Source organism: Gouania willdenowi, unplaced genomic scaffold (assembly GCF_900634775.1).
Source record: "Gouania willdenowi unplaced genomic scaffold, fGouWil2.1 scaffold_119_arrow_ctg1, whole genome shotgun sequence".
NCBI lineage: Eukaryota > Metazoa > Chordata > Actinopteri > Blenniiformes > Gobiesocidae > Gouania > Gouania willdenowi.
In genome coordinates, this window is record NW_021144867.1 from 640,498 (window position 1) to 652,452 (window position 11,955).

At 35.4% G+C, this 11,955-nt stretch overlaps 2 protein-coding genes across 2 annotated transcripts; one reads left to right on the forward strand and one right to left on the reverse strand.

Annotated features, from left to right (window-relative positions):
* Positions 1–749: 749 nt before the first annotated feature.
* On the forward strand, positions 750–5,392 carry LOC114458479 (mitotic apparatus protein p62-like). Its single transcript, XM_028440853.1, has 7 exons — positions 750–909; positions 1,130–1,222; positions 3,139–3,167; positions 3,245–3,314; positions 4,204–4,338; positions 4,413–4,507; positions 4,614–5,392. Exons 2-7 carry the CDS (start codon positions 1,132–1,134, stop codon positions 4,950–4,952), a joined length of 759 nt encoding a protein of 252 aa, XP_028296654.1. The 5' UTR covers positions 750–909; positions 1,130–1,131; the 3' UTR covers positions 4,953–5,392.
* Positions 5,393–6,159: 767 nt separating this feature from the next.
* On the reverse strand, positions 6,160–11,173 carry LOC114458477 (splicing factor 3A subunit 2-like). The gene is made up of 8 exons (XM_028440852.1): positions 11,087–11,173; positions 9,708–9,929; positions 9,573–9,619; positions 8,474–8,583; positions 8,329–8,378; positions 6,759–6,899; positions 6,611–6,679; positions 6,160–6,537 (listed from the first exon to the last, which is right to left on the reverse strand). Exons 2-8 carry the CDS (start codon positions 9,903–9,905, stop codon positions 6,289–6,291), a joined length of 864 nt encoding a protein of 287 aa, XP_028296653.1. The 5' UTR covers positions 9,906–9,929; positions 11,087–11,173; the 3' UTR covers positions 6,160–6,288.
* Between the last annotated feature and the right edge of the window lie 782 nt (positions 11,174–11,955).

Genomic DNA, 11,955 nt, shown 5'->3' on the forward strand with positions numbered 1-11,955 from the left:
ATTTTGTAAATAAGTAGAATAAAACAGTAATATTTATTTCTTTAGTTTTTATGTTTTCTGGTCATCTCCTGATGTGGAACCAACACTGACCTTATATTCTCACTTCATGTTCTAATCAAGATAATTTTTTCTGTTTTTTGTTGTTTGTCTGTTCTTTTTATAATTCAGTATATTTTTCTCTGATTTTTTGTTGTTGGTATTATTTAAATTAATCTCTCTCATTGTGTGTTTTTGGTGTTTTGTATCTTTCTCTGTTTTTTTTGTGTGTATTTTGTCGTGATCTTGTGTATTTTTTCTTCTGTAAATAGTATTTTTCTCTCTTAGTGTGTGTGTTATTGGTTTCATTTTGTGTATTTTGTTGTTGTTTGTTCTTTTTATTATTCTGTATATTTTTCTCTTTGTGTGTTTTTGTTGTCGTTTTGTGAGTTGCCTGTAATATTTAGTGTGATTATCATTTTTAACTAAAAATAAACATAAAACAACATATTTTCGAGTATTTCATTTGTTAATTTTCCTCTCTCTCCCTCTTTCTCTCCCCCCCCCCCCCCCCCCCCCCCCCCCCCCCCGTCATGCCATGGTGAGAAACACTGTTTTAAGTCATTTATGTGTTATATTGTTCCATTATAATCACATATTTGTGTCCTGGGTGTGATTAAACCTGTCCATCTCTAATAGAATATTGTTCAGAGGTTGACAAACGTCAGTCTCTTCCATCTGACAGCTCCTGTCATTGGTTTCCAACGTGCGGCCCGGCCTCCGTTGACGCCTCTCCCTGTCATTAATGGCCTGTTTTTCTTTTTTCCATCACTGCACCTGTTCTTGACTGTCAGACTAACACTGGTCCGTCCCCACAGAGCGACAAACGGCTCCTGGAGGCTCTTCAGGGACCTGAAGGTCAGAGCAGAGCAGGTAAGATCCTCATTCACACTGGTTCTGTAGAACAAACAGAGGATCCATTTATTTCTCTCTGTGTGGTTCTAAATATAGACGTTAAAAGGACATTAGCGGCTCTGTGTGGGATTGGAAATGTCACGGAACACGTCCTGTGTGAATGTGAAGCTGAACAAACTGCTTTGGTTCAATTTATAAAGAGGAAATAAAAGAACAATATGACCTTTGACCTTTGAAGGAATGGAAGAGAGCTACGAGACTTTTGAGGAGGACCTGTGGCCCCCAAAAACTGATCCTCTACAGAAGCCTGTTAGACCCACACGTAGACCAGGTACGTACACACACACACACACACACACACACACACACACACACAGATAATCTATTGTTAAAGTGTCTGAACGCTCTCATCCATCCATTCTGTGTGTGTGAATATAACACAGTCATCTCTATAAATACTTTGGAACAGCAGCAGCTGAAATAGGACTCCTGATCTGAAGAAGCTCAACGCTTCGGCCCTTAGTGACAAAAGCAGGGGGCCACAGTGTAACGTCGTCACATTATGTCAATAAAACATGTCGTTAAATCAGAATAAACTTTGAATCATGTCGTTAAATCGTGTAGATCAGTGGTTCTCGAACTATTTTGGCCCAAGTACCCTTTTCTCTAACTTTTGAAACACAACATTTTGCTCAGAATTCTATGAAATAACACCGATAGAGCATAATGATGAAATAAATGAGTGATAACACACATTTTAAAGAATCCCATTTTGTAAATAAGTGGAATAAAACAGTATTTAGCGCCTCCTGAATGGATGTTGTCACGGCAAATTTTCGGTTGACCTCATTTGGAGACATGATTTATGCTCTTGTTGAATTATGATGTCCAGTCAAAGCATGATGATTTTATAAAAAAGGATTTATTATAAACTAAATGAAAAAGAGTACAAAAAAGCTTTCATTCTGTAGGGAGGAAAGGTGGCCAGCAACTCCCGAGAAAGTTCTACAGCTTAAGCTTTAAACAGATAGAGAAAAAGTTCCACCCTGATGAAAAGAAAAGGAGGGGGTCCGTGGAGACGTTGGAGAATGATGAAGAGGTGGATGTATTGAGGAAGGCTGGCACCACTGATATCTGTCTCGATAGTGTGTGTGCGTGTGTATCTGCATGTGAGTTTGAGTTTAGCCTTGACCGGTTCAGATGTAGCTCTGTGTGTTTGTGAAGGAATGTGAGTTTTCTCTTTCTCTTCAGCAGAGACTGTGTGTTGCTGGCACTGTGGATACAATACAATCTGTCTGTACTGCTAATCTAACATGACTCAGCAAAGAAACAATGTCTCTGTTCAAAAGCACAATGATATAATGCAGCCATTGTGTATTAACACATGACAAATTGTACACATAAACTCACATTTGATGATATGATGATGAATATAATAATTGCCATAAGAATGTATTTCTAGTCTTTATCATGTATGGTCATCTCCCTCCTGATGTGGGACCAAGACTGACTCTTTTCTTTTTTAGTTCATATTCTAACCAAAATAATTTTTAACAGCAATATTATGATTATCATTTTTAACTAAAATTAAACATTATTAAACCCCATATTTTCATTTGCCCATTTTCCATTTCTCTATCTCACGTACGCCCTGTAGTGCCATCGCGTACCCCCATCTGAGAAACACCAATGTAGATAAATCATGTACTTTAGTTACATCATGTCGATAACGTGTGAAACTCAAGGCCCGGGGGCCAAATTTGGCCCTTCGGAGCATCTGATGCGGCCCAATGGAGAAAGTGAAAATGAGAGAGAAAACATGAATCATTGTGTAAATTACCATTGTTGTTGAAAGAATTCTAAATCTTTTCCAAAATCCTGAATTTTTTCTCAAATTGTTCCACAAAATCTCCCCAAATTAAATAAAAATTGGTTTAAAAATCAAAGGACATTTAAGTATCTGTCACTTATTGGGTAGATATTGTTGATGCCTTTCATACTTTATGTCTCATTTATAACTGGAAGTGCAAACTTAGTCACATTAATGTAGAACCAGTTTGTTTTCCAACCAAAAACCTGGTCCATATTTGGCCCTGAACTAAAATGAGTTTGACACTCCTGATGTAGATAAATCATGTTGTTAAATGTGTTACTGATTGAACGACATGATTGTTACCTGAAAATAAAATACTCTCGTTTGTTTATTTGTGTTTACATTGATAAAGGTTATTTTTTTTCTTCCTGTAGAAATGTTGAGCACAAGGAAAGTCCCAGAGGTGAGTGAGAAAAGGTCAAACTGTGAGCGTGTGAGAGTTCATTGATTGATTGATTCACCTAATTGATTGATTTACAGGCTCCGCCTCCACAGCAACTGAGAGCAGAACCCAAGACGTTCCCCAGAGAACCCAGCCTCCCTCAAACAGGTCAGGCTTTTTTCTCCCCTTTTAATGTGTTTTTGGAGAAATTTTGTAATTCTTTCTCTAATTTGTCCATTTTTGTTGTCATTCTGTCATTATTTTCTGTTTAAGTTTTGCATTGTTGTCAATTTTACTAATTTTGTGTGTGTTTTTTTTTGTTGTTGTGTTTTTTTTGGAGTAAATTTGTAAATTATTATCATATTTTGTGTGTTTTTTTGAGTCATTTACGTTTTTTTATTTGATTTTCTGTAATTTTGCTGTCGTTTGGGGTTTTTTTTTTTTTTAGAAATTTTATAGTATTTCCCCAAATTTTGTGTATTTGTCTTTTTGTGTATTTTTGTTGTCATGCTGTGTTTTTGGAGTCATTTTTGGCCTTGTTTTATGCATTTGTTAACAACTACTTTCAGCTTTTATTTTGCTTTGTTGAAATTTTGTACGAGTTTTTACTACATTTGTGTATTTGTTATCGTTTTGTGGTTTTTTAGGTCATTTGTGTTTTGTTTTCATATTGTACTTTTTTATTTTGTGTATATTTGTTGTTATTTTGTGTTGTTATGAGGTTTTTTTGTACATTTGTACTCGTCTTGTATTTTTTTGGAGTAAACTTGTGTATATTTCTGGGCCTTTCTTGTATTTTTCTGTCATTTTATGTGGTTTTTGGAGTTATTTTCAACATTTACTTTGGGGACCTTACAATTTTTGACGAATGGCCGCACATTGCCCCCGGGTCGCCAGTTGCCTATGCCTGGTTCAGATCATTTCAGCATTGTATTTTTTATTTTTTACACAAACGACTCAGGGTTTCAACATCTTCTAAAGATCCAGGAGTTATTTTTGGTAAATGTTTCTTTCTCATTTCTTGTAACCTATCCTCCTCCTGGTCCTTGTCTTCCAGCTTCCTTACAGAAAGCCTTACCCATCCAGAACCAGAGCCCTGTTGAGAAGCCTTGGGAGAACGTGACTTTGAACCGCTGTCTGCTGGTGGCCATCACCATCCTGGTTCTAACCTCAGGCTTTCAGAGACTCAACGGTGAGAAATAAACATGAATAAATGTCACATTTAAAGCATAAATAACACATTATTTCCTTTTAAAATCACCACAGAAAACTTCCATGGGCGAGAGGATGTGGAGGATGAAGAGTCTGGACTGAGAGTGAGACGCTCTGGCTCTTTACGACACAGAGGACACATGATGGAGGTAATAATAACAATAATAATAATAAGATGGCTTTATAGAGCGCTTTTCAAAATAAAACTCAAAGACAATTTACAGGCAAACTAAAAACAAACTCCTCTGATTGTAGCCACAGACTTCTCTCTGGGACCTGGTGTTCATGTGGCTGCCAGACTTCAACGATGATGATGATGATGATGATGAAAATGAGGAGGAGGATGAAGATGGAGAGGTGAAAAGAGGAAAATCCAAAAGAGGCGAGAAAAGCTGGAGCAGCCTGAGAAACAAGCCTCCGCCTGCCAAAAAACTCATGAAGAAAAAAGACGGGAAACTAAAGGGAAGGAGAGACGAGAAGGAGACGACAGGAAGAGTTTCAGAGGAAGGTGATGATGAGGATGACCAAGATGTTCCTCAGAGAACTGTCCAATCAGAGAAGAAGAAGGAAAAGAAAAAGACTCAGAAAGAATGAATTGATTTTTGGATTTTTTTTTCTTCTTCTCTTCTTTAGGAAAACACTCAACAATTCAACAAAAACAAGTGATTTGGATCATCTGTTAATTCACAGGCAGTTACTGTGTTTCCATTTCTATTGGACATGTGACTGTTTGTCTAAAATTATGTTTAAACAAACTTAGTTTAACGGGAAAATCATCCAATCAGAACAAATGTCAGATCAATGTGGAATAAAGTATTTTCCTGTGTCGAGGCTTCAAAGATCAGGATTAAAAAAAACATTAATCACTTATTTTTGCTAAAAACCACAAAATCATTCATCTCTTTCTTACTTTTAACCATCATGTGTTGCCTGGTTTGAAATCTGCCTGGAGGTCTTCAGAATCAGCAAAAAGCCAGAAATCCACAGATTTACCAACAAAGCCTTTCTTAATAAAGCAAACATGGACAACTACAGTATGTGGGCCCTAAAGTACAAATACAAAATTACAACAAAAACACACAAAATTAGAAACTCTACAAAAAAAGGACTCTTAAAACACACAATATGCCAAAAAAAATGCAGAGAAAATTCAGAAGATGCAAAACAAGACAAAAGACTTGCAGAAATGACTCCTAAAACACACGTTTACAAAAAAAATTAAAAATACAGAAAGATATGCAAAACGACATCAGAAATGCACAATTTAAAAAAAGTAACTGGACAAAACACAAATAACAGAAGCTATACAAAAAGACTCAACACTGGATGCCCATAAATATACACAAAAATGACTCCCAAAGGTGTACAAAACTGATTATGTACATCTGTATGGGTTCTTTTTTGTTGTCTATTTTGTATTTTAGAGAAGATTTGACCCTTTTGTTGATGTTTTGTCTGCTTTCTGAGTTAAGTATTTTTTGTCCTTTTGTGCATTTTAACTGACATGAAGTATTGCCTCTATTGTGACGCAAGCCTTAACTAATGTAAAATGCACGTTAGAATGGCTAATTTTGTCTAAAACTGCCTGGCCCCAACCATTGCTGTGCAGCAGCTATTTTTTTTTTGTGGGTTCTTGGATTTTTCTTTGATTTTAACTGTGATTTGAGTCATTTTCTTCACTGAACAGGTGTGTCTAATGTCTGAGCTTGACTTTGAGGTGAAAAATAGAACAGAATTAGATTATTAGACTTATAAAACATGTTGATGAACATGTTTGTTGTGTGAGACAAAAACACCAAAGTTCTCCAGATTTGAACAGGATTTAATTACAGAAAAAGAATCTAAAACACCTTTGAATACAAAAGAACAATATTTCATATCTGAAATAACCAAAACAAAAGGAAGGATGTGCATCAGCGTCAGCGCGCTGTTAAAGGACCTCAGGAGGAGGCGGCCTCATGGGCATGGGGGGCAGGGCCATCTGAGGGGGCAAGTGGCCGGGCCCCGAAGCCCCCGGGGGTAAAGGAGGCATCCCTCCTGGGGGAGGAGGGAGAGAGTCGGTGGGTCGGGGGCCGACCCCTGGCATCAGGGGGGAGGGCCTCTTCATTCCTGCAGGGATGGGCACCCCACTGGACGGGACCAGAGCCTTCTCCATTTTAAAATGAAACTGAAGGAAGAACTGAGAGAGAGAGAGAACAAGTGGTGATGATGATGATGATGAAGGATCAATAACAGGCTCAGATCAGTTCTACCTGTTTGGTTTCTTTATTCCAGTGAGTCCAGAAACGACTTTCTGCTTTATCGATCTCTCTACTGGGAACCTGTGGAGAGATCGATAATGATGATGAAGATGATGATGTCACACACAGGGGGAGGAAGAGGAAATAAATAATCTCTTACTTTGAAGGCGATGGTCTCGTAGGGCTCTGCCGCCAACAGCAGGTACTGCCAGCGTCGATCTGGAGGCTCAATGCGCTGCTCGTACGCCGACATGAAACGATGCCTCGGACCAATTCCCTCAGCGACCTCTGGATAGTCGATCTAACACGCACACACGCAGACAAAGACACACACATAGACAGAGACACACGCACACATGCATTAGAATAATGATCGATTAGAGCATTAACCCAGGAAGTAGCAAAGACTGTTGTTGTTTTGAACATTATTTTTCTCTCATTTTGTGTATTTTTGTAGTAATTTTGTAAAACAAATTCTCAAATTTTGTGTATTGTTGCAATTCTGTGTTTATAGAGTCATTCATATTTATTTTTGGGTCATTTTGTAATTTTTCATCAGCAATCATTTTCTGTTTTTGTTTAGCTTTGCTGTTTTTAGAGCATTTTGTAATTCTCTCTCTAATTCTGTGTATTTGTTATCATTTTTGTAGTCGACTAATCTATCCATTATTTTTTGGATTAGTCGACTAGTCACGATTATTTTTCTGTTCTGAAGCATATATTTTGGACTGTTTTTTTAGTAAACCTGATTAAATCCATCAACCTGTTGTACTGTGACTACATGTTTTACACAGAGGAATTAAAACAATGACATAAAACATATCTGTAGTGTAGTTATTATATTTAACACATAAAATATCATTGAAATCACAATAAAATCATGAATAAATTAAATATCACAAACTTAAAGTGTAAGTTGTCTTGAACAAAATAGTAATAATAGTAAACAAAGAAAGTAAAGTAAGAAACTTTAAAAAGCTGGAGCTAATCTGGCAGTAGGTTGTGGTGGTAATGTGATACACAAAGTCAGTGGCACCACACTGCCCCTAGTGGTCAATGTAAGGCACTGCAGCAGAAAGAAAAAGAAACCAGGAGGCGGCCACAGGCTGGATTTGGATTTTATCATTAATTTGCAATATTAAACAATGTGTCGACGCCATAAAACCTGGGCCAAAATTTTTTTGTAGTTGACATTATCGATTATGTCGACAAATCATTGCAGCCTTAGTTGTCATTCTGTATTTTTGGGTCATTTTATAAATTTGTCAGCAATTATTTTCTGTTTTTGTTTTGCTTTGTTGTCGTTTTTTTTTTTTTTGCTGATTTTGTGTTTTTGGAGTAGATTTGTATATTCTTCTCAAATTTTGTGTGTTTTTGGATTCATTTATATTTATTTTTGGGGTCGTTTTGTAAATTTGTCAGCAATTATTTTCTGTTTAGTTTTTGCGTTGTCATTTTGTATCATTGTTGCTCATTTTTGAGTTTTTGTTGTTGTTTTGTGTGTTTTCAGAGTAAATTTGTGTCTTGTGTTTTCTTTAAGTCATTTATGTATTTTGTTGTAATTTAATTTTTCTTTAAATTTTGTGTGTATTTGTTGTTGTTTTGTATTTTTATCAGGTTTTTTTTTTTTTATTTCTTGTATGTTTTTTGGGGTTCATTTGTGTATTTATTTATTGGCTACATTCCGTTCTTACACACATGTAAATATTGAACACATTTTAAATTCTTACCTGGAAAAGTAAAGACTGCTGTCCAGTCTCTGGGTCTCTCTGTTTGGTTACTAAACACACACAAACACACAAAAAGAAGAGCACGTGTTAACACACTCCGGTCCTTTCAGTAACGCGCACACGCACACGCACACGCACACCCTACCTTTGTAGCCTGGTCGGCCGATTTTAACAAACTTCTTCACCTCCACTTTAACTTTAGCTGGAGCTGGTTGAGCTGGAGCTTCTTTGGCCTCTTTAGCTGCTCGTCTCGCTCTGAGAAAACAAACAGATTCAGGTTTATTTAAATCTAAAATACAAGACACCACAACATGTAAATAACTACTACATAAACTTTACTATTCTGCTCAGGGAATTATGATATTATTGTACGACAGAGAGGGGACACTGTCATTGTATTGTGTGTTTTGTATTGTATATTTTTCTGTTATCGTCATTTTGTATATTTTTCTGTTATTGATGTGTTTATTTGTAGTTATGTAAACATTTTTTTTTTTTTTAGATATTTTGTAAATTTTTCTGTTTCTGTAGTCATTTTGTATATTTTTGGAGTCATTTTGTATATTTTTGGAGTCATTTTGTATATTTTAATGTGTTTCTGTAGTCGTTTTTCTAAGTTTTTAGAGTCGTTTTTTTATATACTTTTCTGTTTGTGTAGTCGTTTTGTATGTTTTTGGAGTCATTTCTTATATTTTTCTGTTGTTGTTTTTGTAGTAATTTTGTATGTTTTTTGTAGTCATTTTGTATGTTTTTTGTAGTCATTTTGTATGTTTTTTGTAGTCATTTTGTATGTTTTTTGGAGTCATTTTGTATGTTTTTGGAGTCATTTTGTACATTTTTCTGTGCATTTTGTTGTGGTTTGGTAAAATTATACAGTTGCTTTGTAAGTTTTTTGTGTCATTTTGTATATCTTTCTGTTTTTGTAGTCCTTTTTTAAGTTTTTGGAGTCATTTTGGAATCATTTAGTATATTTTTCTGTGTTTTTACAGTCGTTTTTTTGAGTTATTTTGTGTATTTTTGCTGTTTTTTGTGTGATTTGGGGTCCATCTTGTGTGTTTACTTTGGGAGCCAAACAAATTTAGACTGTTGTGTCTGTTGTAAATAATAAAAGTCTGAAAAATAGCTATTGACGTAAACGTGCTTGAACCCAAACATTCAAAAGCTTAAAATATGAATTTATTTCTTTGTGCTGTGGTTTATTTATTTATTTTACATATTAAACATAGTGAAGGGTGTACACTTACAAGTTTGTCTGATGCTTCTTTCCTTGCGTGTGAGCCAAGTAACTTCCCTGAAACACAGGAAAACGTCATTAATCATAATAAAACACAGAAAGAAACAGATGTAAGCAGGAATATATATATCCCGTGTCTTCTCACCTCATTGTTGTGGAGCGTCAGACACAGTTTACACTCGTACGAGCCTAAATGGTTCTTCATAAAGTAGGGGTCTTTGTTGATGTCGATGGTTTCCAGGGCCAGCTGACGTAGCCGCTCTCTACGGTCACGGTTGCTCTCGGAGGCCGACGCCACCCCTCCGCTCCCCGTCTTCCCTCCAGCTCGATGCTGGAAATCCATCTTGGCGACGATATGATTCTACACCTGCACACCCACAGATTCCACACAAACAGCAGAATGTTCACTGCTTGAAAAAACCATTACTGCATTAGTTACTAACTGTTATGATTTTCATAACTAATCTAACATCAGATATGAATACTCATCAAATGTGCTGAATGCAGATAATAACATTCATTACAGCATTTTAAATAAAGACCAACCTGAGCATTAACACAAGAAAGGGTTTTTGTTTGTTTTTCCCCTAATATTAGTTGTTTTTTCTTTTTTGTATTATGATTTTTTTTTTCAGTCACTGTGCATTTTTCTCTCAATTTGGAGTCATTTTGTATATTTTTCTGAAAATATTGTGCATTTTTTTTTGGTTCTTTTATGTGTTTTTGCTGTCATTTTCTATATTTTGGGGGTCGTTTTGTGTATTTTTCCTGATAATATTATGCCCTTTTTGGTTCTTTTGTATATTTTCCTGTAATTCTGAGCTTATTAGGAGTAACTTGGGGTTTTAGGAGTTTAATTTGTGCATATTTGATGTCGTTTTGCATATTTGTCTGTATTTGTTTAGTCATGTTGTGTATTTTTCCTATAAAATTGTGTGTATTTTGAGTATTTTTGTGTTTTAGGGGTTATTTTTGTCCATTTTTGCTCGTGTACTTTGGGGGCCACACAAAATTATAGTTTCTACTATGTGTTACCATGACTCAAGTGTAAATTGAATATTTAACATTCCATATATTATTCTATATATTGTTGCTACAACAACAGTAACCGATCTTTAGCCATGGGAAAGTGATATATTTACATGAAACTGCAACACAATAAAGGCCAAACTAAAATGAATGAGCTTTAAAATCACTTCAAATATTAGTAATAGCTGTTCAACTGCGACATTGAATCCAAACCACACAAAATGTAGTTTAACTGTGACTAACAATGCTTATAAAACCTAAAATAAAAGCGTAGAGTGATTATCAATCATAATAAAGCGCAAAGGGCTGTTAGCTAACATTCGGGGATGAATGTATCTTGATGCTAATGCTAAGCTAACTGCATTGCAGTCTTGTAGAATAATTATTTATAACTAAACCGATGACAAAGACGCAATATATACCAAGCTTGATAAATTCTAAAACGAACTGTACTAAATTAAATAAAACCAATTTTAAAGTCTCCCAAACACTCACCAACAGTCAAACAACGACAGGCTCACGCTGCTGCTCAGGGCCTTAACTGCGCATGCGCAGCTACTACACCATCAAAGTAAACTTAGCTGGCAATTCAGAGCGACAGATTCCGTCTTTTAATTTATAAAAATAAATTTTAACTTTTCTTTAGTTCAAGAAGCCTGTTTTTGTGCCCTCAGTGTTCTGACTATTTTTTCTCTGACCAATCGGATTTCAAATGCCTTTGCTGTCATTTAAAGCCATGACGATAGAATTAAAAAATCACAAATTAATGAGACAAGTCTTTGTGCATGATTTTAATGTTGCTTTGTGAATTTTTTCGTGCTGTTATGTGTGTTTTGATCATTTTTTGTCCTTATATTGTGTATTTTTCTAGTTTTGTGTGTATTAGTTGACATTTTGTACATTTTTCCTGTTTTATGTCTACATCATTTTGCGTGTTGTTGTCTTTGTGTTGTGTATTTTTTGTAATTCTGTGTCATTTTGTTGTCAAGTGTTCTTTTAGAGTCATTTGTGTAATTTTCTCTCACTCTGTTCATTTTTGTCTAATATTGTGTATTTACCGTGCTGCTTGGTGTGTTTTTGTTGTCATTTTGTCAATTTTTGTGTATTTTGGTCACCATTTTGTTGTCATTTGTCATTGTGAATTTTTAGTGTGTTTTTGGAGTCATTTTAGTGAGTTCCTGTAGTCATTTTGTGTATCTATGGAGTCGTTTTGTGTATTTTTGTGTGTTCATGGAGTCATTTAATGAGATTTTGGAGTCATTTTGTGAGTTTTTTGTGTGTTTATTGAATCATTTTGTGTATTTTTTGTGTTTATGGATTAATTTTGTGTGTTTGTGGCGTCATTTTGTGAATTTTTGTATGTT